General features: G+C 36.6%; 2 protein-coding genes and 1 long non-coding RNA gene across 5 annotated transcripts; 1 reads left to right on the top strand and 2 right to left on the bottom strand.

Moving 5' to 3' along the window:
* Nucleotides 1–81: 81 nt before the first annotated feature.
* Nucleotides 82–6,231, bottom strand: rad52 (RAD52 homolog, DNA repair protein). 2 transcript variants are annotated; one of them, XM_048159316.1, is made up of 11 exons: nucleotides 5,837–6,230; nucleotides 5,586–5,687; nucleotides 5,406–5,499; nucleotides 5,225–5,292; nucleotides 5,024–5,142; nucleotides 3,411–3,486; nucleotides 3,041–3,318; nucleotides 2,770–2,957; nucleotides 2,577–2,654; nucleotides 575–820; nucleotides 82–282 (listed from the first exon to the last, which is right to left on the bottom strand). In XM_048159316.1, exons 1-11 carry the CDS (start codon nucleotides 5,894–5,896, stop codon nucleotides 218–220), a joined length of 1,374 nt encoding a protein of 457 aa, XP_048015273.1. In that variant the 5' UTR covers nucleotides 5,897–6,230; the 3' UTR covers nucleotides 82–217. The 2 variants fall into 2 exon arrangements, with proteins under 2 accessions (XP_048015273.1, XP_048015274.1); XM_048159317.1 differs by lacking the exon at nucleotides 2,577–2,654 and having other exon boundaries at nucleotides 5,837–6,231.
* On the top strand, nucleotides 5,103–25,777 carry prr5a (proline rich 5a (renal)). Of its 2 annotated transcripts, none has more exons than XM_048159320.1 (10): nucleotides 5,103–5,172; nucleotides 15,142–15,322; nucleotides 19,905–20,015; nucleotides 20,099–20,179; nucleotides 22,215–22,263; nucleotides 22,386–22,443; nucleotides 22,575–22,666; nucleotides 22,752–22,892; nucleotides 23,143–23,281; nucleotides 24,890–25,777. In XM_048159320.1, exons 2-10 carry the CDS (start codon nucleotides 15,162–15,164, stop codon nucleotides 25,426–25,428), a joined length of 1,371 nt encoding a protein of 456 aa, XP_048015277.1. In that variant the 5' UTR covers nucleotides 5,103–5,172; nucleotides 15,142–15,161; the 3' UTR covers nucleotides 25,429–25,777. The 2 variants fall into 2 exon arrangements, with proteins under 2 accessions (XP_048015277.1, XP_048015275.1); XM_048159318.1 differs by lacking the exon at nucleotides 5,103–5,172 and adding an exon at nucleotides 10,660–10,916 and having other exon boundaries at nucleotides 24,890–25,774.
* On the bottom strand, nucleotides 24,702–25,293 carry LOC125247818. Its single transcript, XR_007180182.1, has 2 exons — nucleotides 25,152–25,293; nucleotides 24,702–25,064 (listed from the first exon to the last, which is right to left on the bottom strand). It is a non-coding gene; the product is annotated as an uncharacterized LOC125247818 (long non-coding RNA).
* Nucleotides 25,778–27,151: the final 1,374 nt, after the last annotated feature.

The raw sequence follows: 27,151 nt of genomic DNA, 5'->3' as shown, positions 1-27,151 counted from the left end.
TTTTTTTTCCAGAATTTTAGTAGTTCTCCTGCCATCAGCTACCAGTAAAAAATAGACAAAAGTTGTACAATAAACTGGGAATCGTGTTTCAATCCTTTCCACAGATTTTTATTCTTAAAAAAAAAATCATAAAATATATTACAAATTAGGTTTATCAGTCAAAAACAGACCACGTGACAAACATTTCAGTTTAAAAAAAAAAAGAAAATAAATAAATTCATTGTGTCTCCAATCTTCGTTTCTTCATCATCTGGCCGTGTCTATATGGGCTCTGTTGTCCACCTTCATTAACAATTACAACACAATTACCACAGGTCCATAATTTAAAGAAGCTGAAGTAATTTTCTCTTAATGAACAGGCAAAGTCAACAAGCACCAGCTGGTTCTGGAATTGTGGGCCACAGGCTGCTAGCTCTGAGAGTGTCAAGTCCCTGGCTATTTATATTAATGGGGACATGTGATGTTTGCATGAGTGAAGAGGCAAAACCAGAACTGGGCATGCATATACTTGCCTTATTACAAAGTTCTCGTCAGTGAGTATGTATTTATTAAGTGAACACGAGTCAGATTGTACCTGCTCCTGCTGTAGTTCTCATCTCAGAGGATCTGAATTGGTCATATCCTCCCTGGCCTTGAGGAACAACATGCCCTTGAGGTTGAGCTGGTGGTCTCAGGTACTGGGCTCTCTGTGGGGTCTTGCTGCGTGTCGTCATCTTGTGCTGGCTCGGTGTGGTGGGACGAGGAGGTGCTGTGGAGCCTGCTGCGGGATCGTCGAGCATATCGATACCATCCAGCGTGAAGTCCCATAATTCCGGGTCATCTGAGAAGTGAGACATTTTTATCACACAGTCTAACAACCTTGTTCTTGTATTAAAACCTCAGTCCTTAAAGGGTTAGTTCAACCCATAATGAAAACTGTCATTAATTACTCAGTTATGTCATTCCAAGACCTTCGTTCATCTTCGGAACACAAATTAAGGTACTTTTGATGGAATCAGAAGTTTCTGAACCACCCATAGGCAGCAATGTCATTGCACTTTTCAAGGCCCAGAAAGGTAGTAAAAACATTGTTAAAATAGTCCAAGTGACTACAGTGGTTCAACCTTAACGTTATGAAGTGACGATAATATTTTTGTTTTCGCACACAAAAAGTAACGCAGTTGACGTAGTGAAGGCTTCTGGGTTCTACAGATTTAGAATGACATGAGGGTAAATAATGACAGAAATTTCATTTTTGGGTGAACCAACCCTTTAAGTTTTACAGAAGTTTAGTGAGACCTATTGAGGAAAAATTTAAATTCTGTCATTTACTCATTCTTGTATCATTTTAAAACCCTTTAAAAGAGAGAGAGAAATTAATGGAAATACTGGCCACACCCTTCCTAAAATATAAAGTCAACCAAATATTTGAATATACAAATGTTTGCAAATTAAATAATTGTCTTTTATGTTGTCACTATACTAAAGCCAAATCAAATAAGTATTTCTATTTATTTCCTACTGTTAAAATTGTCAGAATCAATCAATTTCCTGATTTCTGACCAGTGAAACCACAATAATGTCAATCTAATCTGTAAATGTTGGAAAATCATTGTTAAATACATTTAATATGTTAAGTTATGTTACCACTGGCAGCCATACAAATGCCTTTCAAAGAAAAACTTTATTTTCCATGACCCCCCTAGCAAAGTGGCTCTCCACTAGGGGGCCTCAGCAAACTTCAAGGGTGCAGGATGACTTAATTATTAAAAATAAAATATTATTAATAGTACTAATATTTATAATAAAATATAAAAAAAAAAAAAAAAAAAAAAAACATAACATGAATCTTTTCTTTTAAATGTTTTGGTTTGTTTCCCAGTTTTGGTTTATAAAAAAGAAAAGATTAAAAAAAAAAAAAAACACTTGGTCATAATTATAGCAGAAATACTGGTGGAAATATCTTACCCTAAATGGGGTTGGTTTGAAAATTGTGTTGGACAGTGGGGACCTTCAAGTCAAAAAGATTGAGAATAACTACCAATATATGGGGTAACGCAAACGCATTATGAGTTATGTAATCAGATTACTTTTTCAAGAAACTAGTAAAGTAATGCAGTAAAGTTCTTCTGTCCCCGTGTTGAGATAAATCAGGAGTGCCGAGGCGTTGTGTAGACTAGTTCTAGACTAAATGTGAGCATACATTTACTCATTTACTACTACTCCTGTGTCATATTTTTCTGTATTGCAGAACGGCAGCACAGCTGAAAGGCTTGTTTGTTTGAGCTGCGCCCTCTACTGTACAGGTGTGAACGTGCATTTCCTTCATCCCGAGGCTTTTTCATTTCACTTTTGGTGTGAAAAGGCCTTTACATTTGCCAAAAATATAACTTTTTTGTTGTTATAAAAACAAACAGCCCAACTCAGATGAGGAAAAAGTAACGCAAAAGTAATGTAACGCATTACTTTCCATAAAAAGTAACTAACACGATTAGTTACTTTTTTAGGGAGTAACGCAATATTGTAATGTATTACTTTTAAAAGTAACTTTCCCCAACACCGACCATGAACTTGTGTTTTTTAAAAATATTCCTTACCAGCAGGATACTCCTCCTGTTTAGTTGTCACCAGGTGTCCGTTTGGTGTACTGTGGTTAACAGGACATACAGCCTGTCCTAAAACGATAAACCCACCGATGGACAACGCTACACACCTGACACTCCTGCAGGCAAAGGCTTGAATGTTTTATACTCATGGCTAAAACATGAACCCTTAAATTTTCCATCACACCTTGCTTAGACTGCAGCGCCAGCTCAGTGCAAGCGTTTGACGGCTGGGTTTTTTGCTCCTGTAGCAACTTCTTTGCCTCCATTTCCTGTCTGAACTTTTGCTGCAGCTGCTGCTGTCTCAGCTTCCTCTGCTGCTTGGAGTCCAGTGGAGGATCAGACGAGGACAGGTCAGCCATGTCAGCTGCTGACCTAACAACATGGAGAGAAGCAGATTTATCACAAGTGCAGCTGGCTAGTGTTGTAGTCGCCAAATTAGCACCAAATAAATTCACCTTGAGGTGTTGCTGGGCCTGTTTTCAGAATCCTGGTGAGCTGACGTGTTGCCAGAATGTGCTGCCATGTTTGTCAATGAAGTCCTGGATCCTGTGCCGCTCTCATGCCCTCCTTGTACAGGGCGACTTCCCGTTCGCTCAAAGGGGATGTTGGCTGGTTCCGCCTGTTTGATAAATTCCCTGCTGTTGGCGCGGACCAGGCTGTCGAACCTGGCCTTTTCCACAGACGGCTCGCCATCGCTGCGTTTGGTTTTGTCCGGGTCTAAAGGAGGAGGTGGCTGCGATAACAGGAAACACACTATAAATTAAGAAAACCCATTAAAGTAAGTCACAAATTTGGCCCAAATGTTTATGACTATATACTTCTTACCTGCTTTGGTATTTTATTGATGGCTATGAGATACTCCTTATTCAGAATACAATTTCCAAGAGCGTTTCCAAAACATCTTATTGTAAGAAAAAAAAAAAAAAAAAAATTAAAATGATTAATTCAATTAAAATTATACAAGGCGTAATGTAGTCCGACAGTCATTAGCGCAAAATAAATCTTGACAGGGTGATCGGGAGCCTGATGTGAAGTGGAGGGGTTTTATGTCACCTTAAAGGGTTAGTTCACCCAAAAATGAAAATAATGTCATTAATTACTCACCCTCATGCCGTTCCACACCCGTAAGACCTTCATTCATCTTCTGAACACAAATTAAGATATTTTAGTTGAAATCGGATGGCTCAGTGAGTACATCCATTAATGTACTAAAAACATATTTAAATCAGTTCATGTGAGTACAGTGGTTCAATATTAATATTATAAAGCGACGAGAATATTTTTGGTGCGTCAAAAAAACCCAAAATAATGACTTATATAGTGATGGCCGATTTCAAAACACTGCTTCAGGAAGCTTTGGAGCGTTATGAATCAGCGTGTCGAATCAGCAGTTCGGAGCGCCAAAGTCACGTGATTTCAGCAGTTTGACACGCAATACGAATCATGCTTCGACACGCTGATTCATTTGTGCTCCGAAGCTTCCTGAAGCAGTGTTTTGAAATCGGCCATCACTATATAAGTCATTATTTTGGGGTTTTTTGACGCACCAAAAATATTCTCGTCGCTTTATAATATTAATATTGAACCACTGTACTCACATGAACTGATTTAAATATGTTTTTAGTACATTAATGGATCTTGAGAGAGGAAATGTCATTGGTCCCTATGCAGGCCTGACTGAGCCATCCGATTTCAACAAAGATATCTCAATTTGCGTTCCGAAGATTAACGGTCTTACGGGTGTGGAGCGGCATGAGGGCAAGTAATAAATGACAGAATTTTAATTTTTGGGTGAACTAACCCTTTAAAGGGATTTATTTTGAGATAATAAACAGAGTATTTTTTAATCATACTTCTTATATGGATTCTTATCAAAATAAACTCATTTGTGGACATGAAATTATGATTTTGATAAGAAGAAAGTGCAGAGTAATGTGGAAGATACACATGAATGTTTCTTATGCTCACAAAGCCAGCATTTAATTTATCAAAAAAACAGTAAAAACAGTAATATACTGCAAAATTGATAATTTCAAATGAGAGTTTCCTATTTGAATATATTTTCAAATTTAATTTATTCCGGTGATGCAAAGCTGAATTTTCAGCATCATTACTCCAGTCTTCAGTGTCACATGATCCTTCAGAAATCATTCTAATATGCTGATTTGCTGCTCAAGAAACATTTCTATTTATCATCAATGTTGAAAACTGCTTAATATTTTTTGTAGAAACCATGATACATTTTTTCAGGATTCTCTGGTGAATAGAAATAGCATTTATTTGAAACAGAAATCTTTTGTAACATTATAAATGTCTTTAATGCATCCTTGCTGAATAAAATTAGTTTTTTTTCACACAAAATCTAATTAAAATAATGACCACAGAATGCTACAAATGACTAATCAGAATCAAGTGTATGTAGAGGTAGGAATAATTACTTGAGTGCTCGTTTCAGTCCATCTGTGACGGCTTCTTTTCTTGCTTTTTCCAGGGACAGAGCTTTGGATTTGAGGCCTTCACTCACCCCATATCCTACATCCTCATGGAACGAGCCATCCTATAGAAAAGACATTGAAGAAACAGAATGGTACATATATGCTCCTCACAATGCTGTGTGTCTATCCCGTCAGAACGCTTACCTTTAATTGAACCTTCACAAAGGCACTGACTCCAACATAAAATTTCCCATTGATAAGGTCCACAAAGTCTGTAACACAAGATGACCACAACCCCTTTAAATACAAGTTTCAACCTGATTTGAATGTGGCATTAATAAAAATGTTTGAGAAGACATCATTGAAATTGTGATGGTGTCCTTACCAACATTTTGCTGAGATATTGAGTGTGACCATCCATTATACCCAAACATTTCATTGGCCAGACTTATAACTTTGTGACCTTCGATATAGCACACCTGCAAAAACAGCAAGTTAATCAACTATATATTAAATGTGCAAGGCTAAATATTGATATGTGTACAAGAAGCCTATTATTTCTCACCTTTTGTCCTCCTCCAGCCTGTCTAGTGCTTATATATTCAGGTCCTAGTTTCTGCCGTAAAGCATTCTGGACTGCCTGATACTCCTCTGCAGTGTATGCATACTACAACAAATAGAAACAGTTACAAATACATTCTAAACTCTGCATGTATTATTATAATACATTATGAATGGTGTGTTTCTGTAGCTAATCACATAATGTCAAAATGACCATTACAAAGTGTTAAAATCTGCCCCCCCTAAAACACATACCTGACCAAAACACGTGCTGGCTGGTTTCCTCTCCTCTTGCCTCCTACTGCAGTGATCCATGAGTGTTTTCTGATCGCCAAGTATCAAAAGCCGTCAATATTCTCTTTTAAACGATGCTGGATATGTATAATGTGAATGGAGGTCGCTATCATAACAGGAAGTATAACCCAACATTACGCGCTAGTGTACGCCCATAGTGCGCTACTATCTATCTACCCAACTTTCTGTCGAGGAGCCGACAAATTGAATTGGTAAGCGTTCAGTCAATGTTATAATGGCAACGTTCTAATATAAAAGCCGAACGCCGAACAGTAGAATTCTCTGGTCTTGTTTGTGCGTTTGAAAATTCCCGCGCCATGACGTTTACGCCGCCCCGCCCACTCACTCGTGCGTAACACGTCATAAAGAACGGCATGTAGAAATTCAGTGAATGAATGTTTTAAACATCCGGCTGTTTGTCACAGATACAAGATTATTGTGTTCTCCGCGTTCACCATCACAAAATGAAAATAAATATTAACATAAACAAAAAAATAACAGCAAAATAAAAAAGCATTTATTTGAAATGTTTTTTTTAAATGCATGCGTTTTAAATGCATCTAGTAATGTTTCATCTCTCTGGTGATGTATGCAGGACTTCTCCAATTATTAAATCTGCTAAAATCCTGCCCCTGCAAGTTCTCATTCATCTTCCTGTTTTTTTAAAGGATTAGTTCACCCAAAAATGAAATTTCTATCATTAATTACTCACCCTCATGTCGTCCCAAACCCGTAAGACCATTTATCTTCAGAACACAAATTAAGATATTTTTGATGAAATCCGAGGGTATCTGATCCACACATAGGCAGCAATTACATTGCACCTTTTGATGTCCAGAAAGGTACTAAAGACTTCGTTAAAACCGTCAACGTGACTACAGTGGTTCAACCTTAATTTTATGTGCGCAAAAATAAAACAAAAATAGCGACTTTATTCAACAAATTCGTCTGTCCCCTGCCATACTGCTACTGCTACGCTATTTTCGTTGCAGAGCAAAAAAAGTATTCTCATCGCTTCATAATATTAAGGTTGAACCACTGTAGTCACGTCGACGGTTTTAACAAAGTCTTTAGTACCTTTCTGAACCTTAGTCAAGTCACCTTTATTTATATAGCGCTTTTTACAATGCAGATTGTGTCAAAGCAGCTTTACAGTGATAACTGGTACATAGTTTGGCTGCACAGCAGCTCTTAAAGAAAATGGTGTCAATGCAGGCAGATCAAAGCACTGTTGAATATCAAAATTCAAGTCAAATGTCAAGTGTCCCCAACCAAGCAAGCCAAAGGCGACAGCGGCAAGGAACCCAAACTCCATCAGGTGACATCAGGTAGCAAACCGGTGGCAAATAGGTGTTAAGGAGGAGAAAAAAACCTTGGGAGAAACCAGGCTTAGTCGGGGGGCCAGTTCTCCTCTGGCGAACAGTGCTTTGTTACGATTCAGGTTGCTATCATAAGTCCGATTGGATCGCAACATTCAAAATATTTATTTCAGTTCCATCCAGTTGAGGATCGTATTCATCACGCCGGTATGGACGGTTTGTTGAGGATCTGTATCAGGTCAACCCTGATACTTCAGGGTTGCATTGTGGTCGTGTCAAGTAGGGCTGGGCGATATATCGCATGCGATTTTCACGCGCATTTCGTCAGTAAAGCCGGTTCCCTGATTACTGCTAAATCGCCATCACCTGCTTTCAAATGGAGCGGCATTTAATAGACAGAGCCGTAGTTCACTGACAAGCTACGCAATATCGCGTTCATTATCGCAGATGAATCGCCTTCGATAATGAACGCGATATTGCGTAGCTTGTCAGCAGTGATGGGAATAACGGCGTTATAAATAAACGGCCGTTACTTTTTTCAGTAACGAGTAATCAAACGAATTACTTTTTCTCCTGTTACAACGCCGTTACCGTTACTGGCAAAAAAAATGCAGCGTTACTATAACTGAGCTCACTGAAGCGGTTTTCATCTGAGTAGGCTCTCTCTTAGCCATAGGACCTGCAAAGTTTTTTTCTCTGGTGTGTGTTGGGGTTAGTCATACTCAAATATAATTTTAAACTGATAATATTGTTCGATGCTCTGTGTGTGTGTCTATGAGCATGCGAGCTGAGCGCGAGCTCAAACCAGAATACCCTTTGTGACATGCTGGATCGAAAAAATGGGAAATAAGTTGTTCTAGTCGACTAGTAGCTATTCATTTAAGCCATTAGTTGACTAATCACATTTATATTAATTTAATTTCTTAAATACTGGAGAGAATAAACCATAATAATGAGCGTTTATGTAATATAGGATAATCACTCAAGGCACTCAAGCGCACATAAGGCTTGCCATAAAGAACCGGCAAAAGTAATAATTATGAATGTGACCAAAACAGCAAGGAGACATTTGAATTGTTTATTAATAAAGTAATGTTTTCTGAATCAGTGTCTGCTGCGAAGATGAAGTTGACATTGCTGATTCTCATCATCTCCGCATATACTGGACGCGCCTAGAGAGAGAATGCACATTTCATTCGGATTAGGCTACATAATCAGAGTAGCCTATTTCTTTTCGTTTTTAGATATTTCAAGCTTTCTATAGATATATTTCTCATGTCTGCGAGGCAAGCAGCCTCTGAGTTTCGGTTCTGTAGCCTGTAAGACGCGCTCCAGTTCACGCGCCAGTGATCGCGCCCGCCCTGCCATGAGTCTGCTATATTTGCTTCTTATTTATTAAATCCAGGCAATTGATTGATGAAACATTGATTAAAATTAAGATACAATTTTTACAAAACGAAATTCACTTTAAAGAGAGGCTTTCTATAAAACAAAACTTAAAGAAGTGGTCAAAATCATGTCTGACCCACTCCATGTCTCCCGATATATTGCGCATCTTATGATGCATCTTACTCATGGTGTTCACTTTTCATAATCAAGTAAATGAATTTAAAACATAACATAGGACTATTTAAACATATATATGAAACTACATTTTCTTTAATGGCTACCAACACGTATAGTACAGTACAGAGAAATTTCATGTCGCGAGGAAGAGCGGATCATGAGTCACGAGTCGGATCAAGAATAATTTATTCTTAGATTTATATTTAATATTGGGGCATTCAAGTTATTTGACATATTTAAAAAAAAAAAAATTTTAAGTAACGCAATAGTTACTTTCCCTGGTAATTAGTTACTTTTATAATGATGTAACTCAGTTACTAACTCCGTTACTATTTGTGAGAAGTAATTAGTAACTATAACTAATTACTTTTTTTAAAGTAACGTGCCCAACACTGCTTGTCAGTGAACTACGGCTCTGTCTATTAAATGCCGCTCCATTTGAAAGCAGGTGATGGCGATTTAGCGGTAATCAGGGAACCGGCTTTACTGACGAAATGCGCGTGACAATTGCATGCGATATATCGCCCAGCCCTAGTGTCAAGGCGTAGGTCCTCGGTCTCACCTGGATACGGCCTGGATCCGGTTGACTACGGTAAACCTCGGGATAAACAGAAAGACTAATATTAGCGTAGATGCCTTAAAAGGTGCAATATCGTTGCTGCCTATGTGCAGATCAGATACCCTCAGTTTTCATCAAAAATATCTCAATTTGTGTTCCGAAGATAGTGCAAAAATGTGAAGGTGCGTTCACGCCTTGTAATTACCGTAACTATTCTGAAGTGTAAAAAGCCTTCATGTGTTTGTAGAACTTGTATTCACAACCTGTAAACTCGTAATTTTCTGAGAGCTACGATTTGTATAACTTGGCCGCTGTAACACCTGACCACAGGAGATTTAAGATGTGTTCGATTTGAAGCGGCGCTGTGCAGACTGACTGGTATACGACATCAAATTAATAGGGCTGGGACAATACATTGATTCTCGATTCACAATACAAATCTGGAGCGATTTTGGTATTTTCCAACGTATCGCGATTCTCTCTCGAATCGATTCTGAGCTTAGTTTTTAACATCAGATGGCACTACATGCTTTAGAAACACCTGTACTCTTGTTGTTTCCAGAACTTGATAGTTCTGCTTACTTAAAATTGGGAACATCTTAACTCAAAAAATTTGATGTAAACTGATTACCTCAATTTTTTTGAGTTAGCCCAACTTATTTGGGTTTACAGTGCATATGTACATCACAATACAGAAGAAAAGATCTGCCGCTACTTCTGTTTCATCACAACTTTAAATTCGTTCATCAAAAAGATTTGTTCGCTCTTCAATGGCCCTTTCTGTCCGAATAAATTGTCAAATAAATTTATTTTTGTGTGTTATGGATGAACGATGCACTGAATCATTCACTTAACCTATTCATTAAAAACATTACTGTTCTTTTAAAATTTAAAAATTAAAATAATAAAAAATACAGGAGGCAACCTATGACGAAGTAGCCTTCCGTTTGGACTACAAATGAATGTCATGACTATGTGTCTATAACAGAATAACAAGCAAAATTGAATTCAAATCCAATTCATTTAAATTCTGCTCGGCCTCTTTAAGATAAACCGCTGGTGTGCTAAATTATATCCCTGTCATCCCTCAACTCAGCAGGGATTATCTAAATTAGGCATCCGAGTAAAGATTGCAGTCTGGTTAGCATCACACAGTGACTGATTGGATTGAATATGGATTTTATTATATATGGCTTCCTGCTGAGCTCTTAAATTGAGCTCGTAAATCCTTTATTAATATTAATATCATATCAACCCTAAAATAGATACTTTACATTCTAACACCTCTATCGTTTTGTTTCAAGCATATCTTGACCCTTCGCACAATGGCGCGCGCACACGTGCTCGGGCGTGAACGCGCCCACAGTCTCGACTGCCGTCTGGTCAGACAGTCTGCAACTCGGGAAGCGAATAGGAGGGGCGAGTATTGGGGATGCCACAGGAATGATCCATTAACCCCGCATAAGCCCACATCCGCATTTATGGATTAGTTTCTCCTGAAGTGTAGTCCATCATATTTATTGCTTTCGTCCTCATTGAAGTTACTTAAATATCCCTGACTGCTCTTATTCACTTTGCACGCGGAACACACATGACGGTGAGTTGAAACATTGTTACAACGCACTACTGTTTGCGTGGAGTGTTTTTATGTTATATTGCGTTTTCCCCTGGATGAATGGTGCATTGTTGCGCTGTTTGTAAATAACAAAAGTGCCATGTTCACCATAAGGTACATTGAGTACCCAGTGCGTCAACCCCGCCATGAATAACTTATAGCTACGGATGGAATATGTAACCAATAGAAATTGATGCATTGAAACACGGTCAGTTGAGTTGTTTGATTCGTATCGAGTTTTAACAGCGATATCTGTTAGTCCAGGATGGGAAGTGATGCCCTTCCTCTCAAATAGCCTTCTCAGGTTTACCCAGACGTCGTCGTTTTACCGTCGCTTTTACCTGTCTACACTTTAGAAAGGGAAATGGACTCCTCCTGCTCCTGTAATACATCGTGGCTCGTGTCCTGGCACGTTCAGTGAACAAAGGGAAACTGACATGATGCTTCAGGGAAAGTGGAACATAAAGCAAAGTCACGTATTTAGGTCGAGGATGTTGGAGATGTGTGTGTGTATTTTTTTAAGAGCTCCTAAAAAGCTCTTACGGCCGCGTGAGCAAATGATGACAGCCTGATGCAATAAGACAAGTCTTTTGTTGTAGTAGCCTATTTCTTTTGGGAAGCTTCCCAAATGGTCCATTAGGGGGCGCGAGTTGAATTGTGTTGCTGAGGAACACATGGAGAATGAATAGCGTAAACAAGCACATCGATCCTTCCTTTTACAAAATGAAACTGACATTTGTAAATCTTGAAGCATCTTTAATGGTTAAAAAGGAGTTTTTACTGTATCTGTGTTGTATAAGTGGGTTATAACATGACCTTATTATCTGACTGTTTACCAAATGCTTGCATCAGGGAGTTGTGAAATTTAAAGGGGTAGTTCACCGAAAATTAAAAATTCTTTCATCATTTACTTACCTTTATCTCGTTCCAGTCTTTATGACTTTATTTCTTTTGCAGGTCGCTTTTTTCTTTGCAGTTACATTGAATGGAGGCTGGAGCTTCATCAGTGTTATATATTTTGTTAATTTGAGTACTTACAATATCCCAAATGTTTCCAACTATTTGTAAATTGTGAGAAAATTGCAATTTTAACCAAGGCTCTGGGACGTGTGAGGAGTCGCCTGTTAATTGCGTCATACCCGCATTACCCTCGGTTTCCGCTTTTATTTTGTAGAAACCATGGAAACACCAAAGACGCTTTAATATATTACATGTTTTAATAGACAAGGAAACAACTGTTTTGATATATTTATAGACAGAAAACTAATTATTGTTATATAGCTCAACACGTTTAGTCTTATTGTTTAAATCTAATTTTCTTGATTTTTTTGCGAGTACCATGCTTTACCATGCCTCAGAGAAAAACACTATTTTGTCAAGTAGCTAACATAGCATAATCAGATGCAGCTTTATTTTTAGTAACAGTAATACAGCATTTTCTCCATTATACAATACGTTTTAAAATTAATTGCATGCTATTTATCAACACAAGCCATCCAGCATTTAATATGATATTCTAAAATCGATCTATCTTACTGCTGTGTGTAACAGTGTCTCACAGCAGTCACCGAGCGAACGCACAGAGTAACATAATTTTCAACACACTCAAATGTATCTAATATGATAAACAGAGCTGCGTTACCTCATACTCATGACTGGAAAAGCGGAAGTGGTGCCGGCGACTGTGGCATAATAAAAGTTCTGCTGCTCGCGGCGTGTGTTGCGCAATCGCTCCAGCGGCCTCGTTCAGCTTCCACAACACTCGGTCCTGCTCTGCTTCATACTACAGTAACGTTAATAATCGCATCCATGAACATGATTTCTTCCCTAGTCCTATCCCAATTCTTTTGCACCGTCCGTTGAGATGGAGACCACATGTCCCAAGATTCCGCTCTTCAAACTTGGCATCATCAAGCTACACCTTTGTTTTGAATAGGCCTCTAGTGGACAAAATTATTACATACTGCACCTTTAATTTCAGAATCCAATCAGTCCGATTGGTGAACAAATTCAGATGGATCAACAGTAGGGCTGCCCTGGACTAAATATTTTTCTGGTCGACCAGTAGTCGTTATTTTTAAGTTTATTATTAAACCATATAAATCATAATAAAGAGTGTTTAATGTCTATAGCCTCATCAGCATTCAAGCGCACACATAAAGCTTGCCTCAGCGCACCGGCAGAAGTAATGATTATGAATGGGTGGGGGAAAAACAGCAAGGAGACTGCTTTAACATTTGAATAATTTATTGATAAATAGTGTTTTTCGGCTGCAGTGATGAAGTTGATGGACTCATCATCTCCACAGTTACATACGGATTACATAACATGAGAATGTTTGTTTTCCATTTGAATAGGTTCTTTTAAAAGCATACATTTTGCTTTCTATAGATATATTTTTCATGCAAATTTACATGGAGTTTCGGTTCTTTCTTTTTTGGGGGCGCGCTGAAGTTCACAAAGAGAGACGGCAGAAAGCGCACCCTGTTTGCGTTCATTATTTTACAAAAGCACAATGTTTTGTTGTTATTGTGAGTGCACACAAATAAAAGTAGACTCTTCACATATTCAAAAGATGTATTACTTTTATCTGTATGCCCAAAAATGCAGAAGAATTTTAAGTGCAAGTGGTCGCACCGGTGCCTCCATGTTAGTTGTCATGCAGTAAGCACGCATCCTAGGTGTATGTGACTTTCTTCTTTCTGATGAACACAATCGGATAAATATTAATAAATATCCTGATGCATCCGAGCTCTATAATGGCAGTGAACGGGACCAACAAGTATGAGCTAAAGAAAGTGCATCCATCCATCATAAACATACTCCACACGGCTCCAGGGGGTTAATAAAGAACTTCTGAAGTGAAGCATTTGTGTAAAAAAAAAATCCATATTTAACAAGTTATGAAGTAAAATATTTAGCTTCCGCCCGACCGCCTTTCGTATTCAACTTACGAAAAAAAACAGAACTGACGTCATTTCAGTTAAGGCCTAGGTATACTTCACTTTCCGTGCCCAGACGCATCCCGCACGCAGTCGTGTCTACGCATCTTTCAAAGTATACCGAGTTCGACACATACGCAGTACAAATTTTTTTCTATACTCTACCAGACATCGGAGGGCAGCACTGAGAAGAAAAATAGTGCATCCACCATTGCACTGTGCTCTGTGCGTATTGCCACCTAGTGGACCCTTCTGTTCTGCTTGCGCATGCGCTGTTGCACGCGCACCGTCTGCGTGCAGCCCAAATTTCGAGACCACGCAGATGGTGCACAAGCCCTCCAGATGACGAAAATTACGTCATGCGGACGGTGCACGAACGCGGATGGCCGAAGTATACTTTGGGCTTTAAGCTTTTTCAAGTTGAATAGGGAAGGCGTAAGACATAGCGTAAGCGTTTTGAACTGTGAGAGTTTTACACTTTTTTTCATAAGTAGAATATGAAAGGTGCTCTGGCAGAAGCTAGATATTTTACTTCATAACTTGTTTCGCTTCAGAAGGCCTTTCTTAACCCCCGGAGCTGTGTGGAGTACATGATGATGGATGGATGTGGATAGAGACACTTTCTTCAGCTTCATACTCATGATCCCTGTTCACTGCCATTATAAACCTCAGATGCGTCAGGATGTTTATTAAAATATCTCAGATTGTGTTCATCAGAAAGAAGAAAGTCATATACACCTAGGATGGCTTGAGGGTGAATAAAGCTTGGTCTAATTTTCATGTGAAAGTGAACTAATCCTTTAAATAGTGATGTCCATTGAACTACAGATTTTTTTTTCATGAATCTGACTGATCCGATTTTCGAGTTTGACTCAGTTGCAGTTGTTAACAGCTCACTGAAGGGGAAGAATGTTGGTGAATAATGACTAAAATTTCAGTGTTTTTCACACAAAGCAATTGCATTTAAGAAGAATATGGTGGAATATGGCTCACAAGTTGTATGAACTTCTTTTATGCTTAATTGATTTTTTGCAACATTTTTTGCAAATTTTCTGTTCATTGTAATTGCTTGGAAAAGAGCGACCAGTACACAATAGAAATGATTAATTATTTTGTGTTCTGCAGAAGAAAAGAACAACATGAGGGAGAGTAAATGATTACAGAATTTTCATTTTTGGGTGAACTAATCCTTTAAGATGCAAGTAGTAGCAAATACCACAACGCGCTCTCATTTTGTCTCTTTCTTCATCCTTTTGTGTTATCAGAAGGACCAGAGATGTTCTGAATGAAAGGAGGATCTGGCAGTCTTTCGATAACAATGCTGGAGAACTTGAGCGGAGCCCACATTGATCGACCCGCCCCTAGATCATCCACGTTCAGCTTCTCTGCCCTGTTTGCTCTGCCACACCATCTTCACATGGATGGGAGCAGTCATCCATTCAGGAGGTACAACTGATGTTGTGAACGGAACTATTTACACGCTCACATCCTGCTATACATACTCATATCCTGTTATTTGTTTATGATGTCCTGTGTTTTTCCTTGTAACTTATACTCTAAATAAGCCATATTCAAAAAAAATCCACAATGTGTGACATTCCTCAATTTACTACCTGCTGAGGGACCCATTTTGTGTACATTTATTTAGCAGCAGTATGATGCCACAGGAGACATGACATAACATAGATTACTCAGTTCCAGGAACCAGACCGATATTAATGTAAATTCAATGAGTGCAGTCAGGACCAGTGGGAAATGGATCAAAATTCTCCAGGCTAAAGTCAATAGAGTACAGTCACCACCACAGCATATACATGTACATGCTATGAAAAAAAATATATATATATATATATATATATATATATATATATATATATATATATATATATATATATACACATGTATAAAAAAGTAACAAAATAAACATATGTATATAATATATACATAACAAAGTAATAAAATAAATATATATGTATTACATATATATATATATATATATATATATATATATATGAAAAGATGATTATTTATATTTATTATATTTTTATTTTTTATATTAAGAAAATAAATATATATAAAATATAAAGTAATGTTTTGATTTTATTAATTTAATGTTATTTAATTTTGTAATAAATATAATAATACCAGTTATATGATTAGGGGCCAAGCACCGAAGGTGCGTACACACCTATTGTATCCATTTTCTTATTCTTTTTTTTTTCTTTTTCTGCTATTGTAGTCTATAGCAGCCCATTGAACCATTTGTGGGAAAATTATGAAATTTGGCACACAGATAGAGGACAGTCTGAATATTAACCAGAGCAATTTTGCAGTCCCTCTAGCGCCACCAACTGTCCAAAGTTGCACTCAAGTTTATGCTAATAACTTTTGAACTGTAAAGGCTAGAAACAAAATGTTTCCTCTGATTCCTTGGCTCAAGACAATTCGATTGCACCCTGTAACATCATTTTGAATTTTTAGGGGAAAAAAACACTACTTTTTTGAACTTCCAAACTGTTTTGTCAGATTTTTTTTTTTCTGTGAGACTGATCTCCACAATGCTTTAGCATATTAAAGGGATAGTTCACCCAAAAATGAAAATTTGATGTTTATCTGCTTACCCCCAGAGCATCCAAGATGTAGGTGACTTTGTTTCTTCAGTAGAACACAAATGATGATTTTTAACTGCAACCGTTGCCGTCTGTCAGTGGTATAATGCAACTCAGCGGGAACTTGGACTATAAGAGTAAATAAATCACGACAGACAAATCCAAATTAAACCCTGTGGCTCATGACGACACATTAATGTCCTAAGACACGAAAGGGTTGGTTTTTACGATAAACCGAACAGTATTTATATCATGTTTTACCTCTAATACACCACTATGTCCAACTGTGTTCATCACTCGATTCGTGAGGTCTGATCGTGCTCAGACAACGGCAGTGATGTCTCGCGCATATACTTCAATGAGTGCTAGACATCACTGTCGTTGTCAGAGCGCGATCAGACCTCACTACGGCTCTGTCTATTAAATGCCACTCCATTTGAAAGCAGATGATGGCGATTTAGCAGTAATCAGGAAACCGTCTTTACTGACGAAATGCGCGTGACAATCGCATGCGATATATATCGCCCAGCCCTAATGTGCAGTGTTTTGCCACTGTGCTACCTAGTGGTCAGGAGATATGAAAAATGACCAGTTTAACCAAAAATCACGAGACTGGTCTCTTTAGATTTGGTGCAGCATGCCTAGTAATAGACCCTTTTACAGCCCACGTGATCAAATAGTTGCGCGCGCATTTTGGCAACGGAAGTGGTGTTGTTCCCCAGTGATTCTAACGTGTTAGATATGATTTATATGCTCGTAATTTCTCTCGGGTGTACACGCTCGGTTTCTCAACTAAATACGTACAGGTGCTGGTCATATAATTAGAATATCGTGAAAAAGTTCATTTTTTTTATTGTAAATTATTTTAAAAAATGAAACTTTCATTTATACTAGATTCACTACATGTAAAGTAAAACATTTCAAAAGTTTTTTTTTTTTTTAATTTGTTGATTAGAGCGTACAGGTCATGAAAGTCCAAAATCCAGTATCTGAAAATATTAGAATATTTACATTTGTGTTTCATTAAATGACCATCCCTACAGTATAAATTCCGGGTATCTCTTGTTCTTTGAAACCACACTAATGGGGAAGACTGCTGACTTGGCAATGGTCCAGGAGACAATCATTGACACCCTCCACAAAGAGAGTAAGTCACAGATGGCTGTTTACAGAGTGATATATCAAAGCATATTAAATGCAAAGTTGACTGGAAGGAAGAAATTGGGTAGGCAAAGGTGCACAAGCAACAGGGATGACCACAAGCTTGAGAATACTGTCAAGTAAAGCCGATTCAAACACTTGGGAGAGCTTCACAATGAGTAGAATGAAGCCAGAGTCAGCGCATCAAGAGTCACCACACTCGGACATCTTCAGGAAAAGGACTTCTGAAAAAAGCCACTTCTGAAACAGAAACAACGTCAGAAGCATCTTACCTGGGCTAAGGAGAAAAAGAACTGGACAGTGAACAGTGGTCGAAAGTCCTCTTTTCAGATAAAAGTAAATTTTGCATTTCATGTTGAAATCATGGTACCAGAGTCTGAAGGAAGACTGGAGAGGCACAGAATCCAAGCTGCTTGAAGTCTAGTGGGAAGTTTCTGAAGTCAGTAATGATTTGGGGGGCCGTGACATCTGCTGGTGTTGGTCCATTGTGTTTTATCAAGTGCAAAGTCAATGCAGCCATCTTCCATGAGACTTTGGAGCAGTTTATGCTTCCATCTGCTGACAAGCTTTATGGAGATGCTAATTTCCTTTTTCAGCAGGACTTTAGCACCTGCCCACAGTGCAAAAATCACTTCCAAGTGGTTTGCTGACCATGATATTACTGTGCTTTATTGACCAGCCAACATGCCTGACCTGAATCTATGGGATATTTTCAAGAGAAAGATGAGAAACAGTCGATCCAACAATATACAGATGATCTGAAGGCTCAATAGTGCCTCAGCAGTGCCACAGGCTGATCACTTCCATGCCACACTTCACTGATGCTGTAATTTGTGCTAGGAGCAAGTCATTTGCTGTAATATGTGCTGCCGACCAAGTATTGAGTGTACAAATGAACATACTTTATAGAACTTGAACTTTTCTGTTTTGAAAATCCATTTTTTGATTGATCTGAGATACTGGATTTTGGACTTTCATGAGCTGTACGCTCTAATCATCAAAATTTAAAAAAAAAAAAAAAAAAAAACTTTTGAAATGTTTTACTTTACATGTAGGGAATCTAGAATATATGAAAGTTTCATTTTTTAAAATAATTTACAATAAAAAAATGAACTATTTCACAATATTCTAATTATATGACCAGCACCTGTATATATATATCTGGCCATCTGTTAACGTCTTCTATCCACTCCACTATAGGACACGGATCTGGTAGCCGGATACCATTTGATAAAGTCAACTTTTTAAAATAACTTTCTCTGTCTGTGTTGATTAATCTGCTCGCGTAGCTTGACACACTGCTGATTCTCGCCATAGTTTTGTTGCCAAAATGCACGCATATATGTTGCTACGTCATCATTGTGTACAAACAGTAAAAGGGTCTATAGATGTCTTGGGTCATGCCGAGAACAGAGATACCACTTGTGCCATAGGAGGCCGAACTTCCTGTGTGCCATTTTGATTTCCTCTTAAAAAAAAAAAAACTTTGCAATGCTTTGGCATATTGACACCAAATTTTATATGTGTCATTGGTCAAAAGTGATAGACCATTAAATCATATTCCTAGTGACTGTATTTGGTTTTTCAGCCATTTTGTCCAAAATCATCTTTATAGGTCTTTAATTGCTCATTGTTGCAGTTGGTCTGATGCTCCCAGCCATGCTAGCATGATATTGTGCCTTCTTTGTGCTTGGCCCCTTAATTGCTGCTTGCAGCTATACTTTTATTCTTATACTATGTTATATAAAATTTATCCTACTTTTATTTTTGAATATACATATATAAATATAGGAATAATACAATAATATTAATATAAGATAAGAATAATAATATATTCTGTTTTTTTTAATCATCCTCTAGGCACAAATCATAAGTTTCAGTGCTTAGAAAAGTAATTCCATGAACAAAGCTCATGATTTGAGGTATTTTAAAACCTCACACTGCACAGGAGGAGCAGGCTGTCACTCCCTTGCACTGGGAATGTGAAAGAAAGGAGTTTTTGTGTTGCTTAACTATTAAACAAGATTTGTTTATCCTTGTGGGTGGGTGTGCGTGTGTGTTTGACAGAGAGAGAGACTGAGGAAAGGATGGGAATGTAATGTTAGGAGGAAGGAAATCGGTTTCTCAACGGTCAAACAGTAGTTTCCTCCCCTTCCATGTCTGTAGCCGCATCTTTCTAGCTCCTCCCCTTCTCTCACTTGTTGTTGCTGTTCTGGACTAACTGTACTGTGTTTTTATCCCTCTGTTTCAACCATGAGGACTCTGTACCGGTTGAAGTTAGTGAGTTCTCCAAATCTAAGTCAGCTGGGGAAAAATGAAAAGGCTTCATTGGAGGAGAGAGGATCAGGCCCTAATGCCACATGGAACAGGTTAGTGCGTGTTTTGTGCCCAGCGCGTGTCAATAAGTGTCATAAACTGAGATGTTATTTCACATCTCTGCGATTTATTGCAGCATTCACAACGCAGTCATTGCTGTATTTCAAAAGAAAGGACTGGCAGACAACGAACTATATACGCTCAATGAAGGCGTGAGGTGAGGCAAAATGACTGATCTTTTGTTCATTTTTATACATTTTTGTGAATTATTTATTACACTATAATGGTAACTGTTAGCAGTGTGTAAAAAGTACACTTTTACACGCTGGCAGCTGTGATCTGAGGCTTCACATTATCAGCACAGAACAGTTGTGAGAGGACGCAGAGCCTCAGTCCGCTATTATGAAACTATTACAAGATAAATTGTGAAGCAATAACATCCCAACTAAGGAAAACGGTAACACTTTACAATAAGGTTCATTAGTTAACATTAGTTAACTACAGTAGGTAATGGTAATTTCAACATTTACTAATTAATATAGTATTAAAATCATGTTAACATTAGTTAATAAACTATGAACAACTGTATTTTCATTAACTAATATTAACGAAGATTAGTAAATACAATAACAAATGTATTGTTTATGGTTAGTTCATGTTAGTTAATACATTGTTTAACTAATGAACCTTATTGTAAAGTGTTACCAGGAAAACATACCCAGAACATATTTCACCCCAAAATCAAAAGTAAAAAATAAGAAATTATATTGCAATTTTACATTGAATTTGTGATATTATTCTATATATCATAAATAAGCACATTCCCCCCTCATTCTCATTACTGTAATGCATCTGCATTGTTTTACTGTTTGTGATTCTTATTATTTTCTCTATATCTCTACTTTCTAATCATCAAAGAGTCCTGAAAAAAAATATTAAGCAGCACAACTGTTTTGAACATATTCTTGAGCAGCATCAGAATGATTTCTGAAGGATCATGTGACTCTAAAAACTGGAGTAATTATGCTAAAATATGCTGAAATATTCAAAACAGTTATTTTAAATTGTAAAAATACTTCACAATATTACTGTTTTACTATATTTTTAATCAAATAAATGCTGCCGAAGAGACCTCTTTCAAAAACTATAAAAAAAAAAAAATCCCCCAGACTTTTTAACTTTAGTGTATACTGTATATAATTTTTGGTGTTAAAATTGTATATAATATAAATGGGTCAGTGACGTGACGGGTCTTTTTTTTTTTTTTTTTGTCCAAAGGCCTTAAGAAATGACATCCAAAGTATTTTATTGAATCCAAAAGGTTTTAATTATATTTTGCTACATATAAAGGTATTTTAAAGATTTTGAAGTGTCCAAAGGCCAATACACCCATTTCATTTGTGATTAAAATATCTTAAAATGTATATATTTTTTATTCCGTCATGATTTTATATCATCATATATCAACATGGTGCAAAATGGTATTAAAATTATATGTAGAAGTCGTTGTTTTGTTATGAGAAATAATGTCCGGAAAAATGAATTTCATTGATGTCATTCGGAGTAACCGATATAAAGGGACCATTTTGGATCAAGTCATGCGGTCAATATCATGTGACAGGATGTGACATCATTCAGACACCTGCAAAGGGTCACATTGAAGCAAAGTAACTAACTCTGTTTTAACTATTTGAAAAATTAATGTTTTCACTTGTTCATATACGCATGTCCCGAAACATCAGGTCATTTGGTGCAACCGCTATAAAACATGGAAAATGTTGTAATATTTTAAAAACTTGTACTAAATATAAAATGTTTGATTGTCCTTTTGCTAGCTAGATATCAGCTTGTTAGCATTGATTGAAAATATCGTCATTCGGTGTAACCAAAAGTGTCATTTGGTAAAACCAAAAATTTGGTTAAACCGAATGACTTTTTTGCTGACAATTTTTTTTCATCTTGTAAAAAACTGACAAAAGCAGTGTTAATTGATCATAAAAACCACATAATCTCATTGTCAACACTTAATAAAACTTTAACTTCAAAATTAATTATATCTCCATTATGGTTTAAAAACCTTATTCGTCAATGACCCAAATACATATAGTTGCTATTTTCATTACTTTTTGGGATGAAATATTTGAACACATTCTTGACAGTTAAATTGCTTTATTTTCCTATACATCATATGTAAGAATTATTTCTCTTTTGAAACATTTATGTGTTTAAAATTCTATATTTTATTTTATCAGGCAGCTATTGAAAACGGAGCTGGGCTCGTTCTTTACAGAATACCTCCAGGTGAGAAACGTTTTAAAATTCTGTTTTTCCAGAGATGTGTTTGTTCTAATATATACATTTAAAAAAAACTAATGATTAAAAAAATAATAATAATATTTCTTTCTGTTTTTCCTCATTATCAGAATCAACTTTTAACAAAAGGCATGGTCATTTTACGGGACAAAATAAGGTTTTATGAAGGTATACCATCCAAACATTAAAAACAATGTCTGTTTTTAATGTTTGAATTTCATTTACAGAATTGCAACATTACACAGCATTTCACTTGGTACACAAACAATACCAACTCTTTCTTGTCTGCCTGAAAATAGGTCAGAAGTTATTGGACTCTTTGGCTGAGACATGGGACTTTTTCTTTTGTGATGTTCTCACTATGCTTCAAGCCATCTTCCACCCCGTCCAGGTACAGTCCAGTCATACTGCGAAATAACTGGTCAGACATCAGAGACGGCAGTGGTTTGTGAATCTGTGTGCATGTTCATGTTCAGGGGAAGGAGCCATCAGTGCGTCAGCTGGCCCTGCTGCACTTTCGAAACACCATCACCCTTAACGTGAAGCTGGAGGAGGCTCTGTCCAGACCACGAGCCCGTGTCCCTCCCTCCATCGTCCAGATGCTTTTGGTGTTACAGGTACGCAGGGCTGCAAGCATTCCCTTTTCAAAATCCTCTTAGATCATGTGAAAGGTCCAGCCATACCGTCATGAGCTGCACCCAGAAATGATAACATGGTGACTTCAAGACGGGTCATTTGTGGTGTAAGCAATTGTGTCATATAGAATGAGACATTAATCATAAGCCTTGTGTGTCTCAACTAAAATGACTGTTAATTTAATTTTTCAAAAGCAATAGAGTCAAAGTGAATCTCCTACATATCTTACAGGGGGTTCATGAATCCAAAGGTGTGAGTGAAGAATACCTGAAGCTGGAGTCTCTCATTCAGAAGGTGGTGTCGCCGTACCTGAGCACGCAGGGACTGTGTTCGCATGAGTGTGGCGCCTCTCACTGCTCCTGTGTGATTGGTGAGAGAGTACAGAAACCAGCATTCCAGACCCAACATTTAGTCTGTTTAATATGGAAGCTTGTTTCCGCCACAGAATAAAAAAATGTAAAAGATAATTGCAACTTTCTGACTTTTTTCTCGCAATTGCAAGTTTATATATTGCAATTCAGACTTTTTTCTTGCAATTGTGAGATAAAAACTTGCAACTGAGACTTATAAAGTCCATTTCTGATAAAAAAAAACTTTTTTCAGATCTTTTTTTTTCAGAATTTCGAATATATATCTCACAATTGTGACTTTATATCATGCAATTCTGAGAAAAAAGTCAGAAAAGCAAGATGTAATTGTGAGATTAAAAAAACTCACAATTACCTATTTTATTTGTTATTCAGTGGCAGAAACAAGCTTCCATAGTTTAATATTGGTTTCTTCCTCTTTTTTTCTCTTTCTTGCTTTTATTCGGTTTAGGATGAACAAATAATTACAATGGTGACAGTATAAATTATATATAATCATACAATATACAAAAAAAGACTATCAGGCAAAAAAATATTTATACACTAAATGCACTAAAGAAAGAAAAACAAAACAGAACAAAGGGAAAAATAAATCAAAATGTAAAATACAGTAAGAAATGTAACATTGTTAAATGTTTCTGCAACTTAAAACAACTGTTTTCTATTTGAATATGTTTTAAAATGTAATTTATTCCTGTGATGCAAAGCTGAATTTTCAGCATCATTACTCCAGTCTTAATTGTCACATGATATTAGAAATTATTATTAGCATATCAGAAATCATTCATGAAAAAACAATGGGAAAAAAAAATTAATTTGAAAATTTTAGCACAGTATTTTTTGTATTGTATGTAATATAGTATGTATTTTATCATCATTTAATCATAAATTATGATAAAGCAGTAGATTTAAATATCAAAAAAATGTTGTATGTGGTGTATGTTGTGTGTATGTTTTAATTTATTATGACTCATTTATACTGTGTGAGATTAAGCTAAAAATATTAAGCTTGATATCATAAAGATGTTTCCAAAATGAAATAATTTGTTAAATTTAAAAAAAAATTTTTTGGAATATATTTATTTTGTATTTGTTTTTGTTTTTTTACACACTGATAGATCGCTGATCACTGATAGATGTTCGCTGTATAAACCTTAGAGAAATATTTTCAATTCAATTATTTGTAAGTCACTTTTCACAATAAATATCATAGGTAACAGTGGCGAGGAGAAACTCCATAAAAAATACACAAATACAAATTATGTCTCAAAGAGGAGAGAGAAACACTTGGGAATAAATACTGTTAAAAACTAGGGCTGGTGTCAGTAAAATTATTGTGATTAATCTCATGAATTCCATCAAAAGCATAATGAAACAATAATAATATAAAAAAAATTTAAAAAATGTGTTTGTTTTTTAAAAAAAAACTTGCATTTAATAAATAGATGAACTGTCCCTTTAAAAATCTTGCAGTCATGTTCTCCACCCATAAACATTTACTGCTCTGATCATACTGTATGTGATTCAGCCACTGATACATTTTAAGTAAGTCAGAACTGTACTACTCCAGTATAAAAGCAGTATTACTAATTTCTTAAAAATCTTTCCAGAGAGGCGTTTGCAGTATTGCTGGTCCAAGTCTGCAGACCTGCCCTCCAGTAACCCAGTAGTGCGCTCCAAGAGCTACAACATCCCCATGCTGACCCCCGTGGCTGAGTACGACTCTGAAGTGAGCTCTGTAGGCAGCGTGGGCATCCGGCGTCACTCCGCATGCGATGTCACTTCCTGCATAGAGCACCAGGGTTATTCAGCCCTGTCTGTGGGAATAGAGACCAGCTCGACCCCAAGACTCTCACTGGATAGTGATCTCACCCTGTCCGGTGTGGTGCGAGGGGCCACGGGACAGCCCGCTCTAATTTCTCCGCCCGTCTTCATCCACACCTCCGCAGGGTGTCTGCACCCACCAGATGCCCAGGTGGCTTCATCCGAGGTGGACAAAGGCCTTTCGTCACCCCCAAGCTGCTCCTCTAGTCCGGAGACGATCGTAATGCAGGGGCTGGACTCGCTGGAATCGGATCCTGACGGAATCTTCATTGACTTTTCCCACTGCCGCTCCGATTCTTTTGGAACAAGCAGGAAAACTAGCTGATGGAATGAATTGCTGTGAAGAATCCATTTCAGATGATTGATTATAAACTACTACTATTTTCTGTGAACTTGTGAAGTAGCTCTGTACGTTGTGTATTTTTAAAACTGGAATTTCATTCCAGCTTTGCGCAAAAGCCAGGGCTGTTTTGTGGGAAAAATGGGAGAGGACTCAGTTTAAAGCGATTGTTTTAATAATGTTCTAAACCTGTGGGTGGATTTTTGAATTTTTCTACATAGTTTTTCATTGACATTAGACATGGAATGTGTCCATTTTAATGAATTTAGTACTGTCAAATCGATTAATCATGATTAATCGCTTCTAAGATAAAAGTTTGTTTACATAATATATATATGATTGTATATATAATATTTAAATACATAATATGTGTGTATATATTATTTAAACAAACTTTTATCTTAGATGCGATTAATCGCGATTAATCGATTTGACAGTACTAGATTGTCACATTGATTAATCGCAATTAATCGCTTCTAAGATAAGTTTGTTTACATTATATATATATGATTGTATATATAATATTTAAATACATAATATATGTGTATATTATTTAAACAAACTTTTATCTTAGAAGCGATCAATCGCGATTAATCGAATTGACAGTACTAGATTGTCACATTGATTAATCGCAATTAATCGCTTCTAAGATAAGTTTGTTTACATAATATATATATGATTGTATATATAATATTTAAATACATAATGTGTGTATATATTATATTTAAACAAACTTTTATCTTAGAAGCGATCAATCGCGATTAATCGATTTGACAGTACTAGACTGTCACATTGATTAATCGCAATTAATCACTTCGAAGATAAAAGTTTGTTTACATAATATATATGTGTATATAATACTATATTTAAATACATAATATGTGTATATATTATTTAAACAAACTTTTATCTTATAAGCGATCAATCGCGATTAATCGATTTGACAGTACTAGATTGTCACATTGATTAATCGCAATTAATCGCTTCTAAGATAAGTTTGTTTAAATATAATATACACACACATATTATGTATTTAAATATAATATTATATATACTCATATATTATGTAAACAAACTTTTATCTTAGATGCGATTTATCGAGTTGACGGCACTAAAGGCATTTTACTGTCTCTCATTTTATGTTTAAAGGTGCAGTCACATTTACTGTTGTTTGGTGAATTTTCGCGAGCAAATTCCAGACATTTCAATAGGAATCCACGTGATTTTTGTGGTAATTTCACAAAAGATTTCCCCACGCAGATTTCTCAACAGATTCTCAAGTTGGTCACGCAAATTCGCCGCGTTGACCAACAGAAAGCTGCTTGGTTTGAAACTGAAAGTGACTTCTGTGTGAGCTGTGCTTCATACATCTATACATTATTAATATTAAACAATTGACCTTTTTTGCTCGCAAAATGTGACCGCATCTTAAGTGAGCTACACTTAACGTATTGTGTTATGAGGCGACAGTATCACTAAATGTAGAAATCTCTTCCATTGTTGTCACTCTTGATCTCATGCACTATTTATTGTCATAGGGCTTTAAATGAACTACATTTAGTGCTTCTAAGTCATTGCCAATCTAACCTGCACTCTTAATGGTATAAAATGAAATTAGTCTCTTAATTTGTGAGAATAACTATTGCTAATGATAATACAGTGCAGAACATTGTACGTTCTCAAGCTTGTTGCTTTTTTTATGTGATGA

Source organism: Megalobrama amblycephala, linkage group LG15 (assembly GCF_018812025.1).
Source record: "Megalobrama amblycephala isolate DHTTF-2021 linkage group LG15, ASM1881202v1, whole genome shotgun sequence".
Lineage (NCBI taxonomy): Eukaryota > Metazoa > Chordata > Actinopteri > Cypriniformes > Xenocyprididae > Megalobrama > Megalobrama amblycephala.
Note: the sequence above shows the minus strand (reverse complement) of the source record. Positions and strands in the feature narration are given on the sequence as shown.

Bases quoted from the DNA above. Each gene is read 5' to 3' on its own strand.
- rad52 (XM_048159316.1), bottom strand. From the start codon at position 5,896: ATGGATCACTGCAGTAGGAGGCAAGAGGAGAGGAAACCAGCCAGCACG. The intron at 3,487-5,023 runs GTAATTATTCCT...TCTTACAATAAG, and splicing joins GGACTGAAACGAGCACTCAA to ATGTTTTGGAAACGCTCTTG. The intron at 821-2,576 runs GTAAGGAATATT...CTCACTTCTCAG, and splicing joins ACAGGAGGAGTATCCTGCTG to ATGACCCGGAATTATGGGAC.
- prr5a (XM_048159320.1), top strand. From the start codon at position 15,162: ATGAAAGGAGGATCTGGCAGTCTTTCGATAACAATGCTGGAGAACTTG. The intron at 15,323-19,904 runs GTACAACTGATG...TTCAACCATGAG, and splicing joins AGCAGTCATCCATTCAGGAG to GACTCTGTACCGGTTGAAGT. The intron at 22,264-22,385 runs GTGAGAAACGTT...CCTCATTATCAG, and splicing joins TCTTTACAGAATACCTCCAG to AATCAACTTTTAACAAAAGG.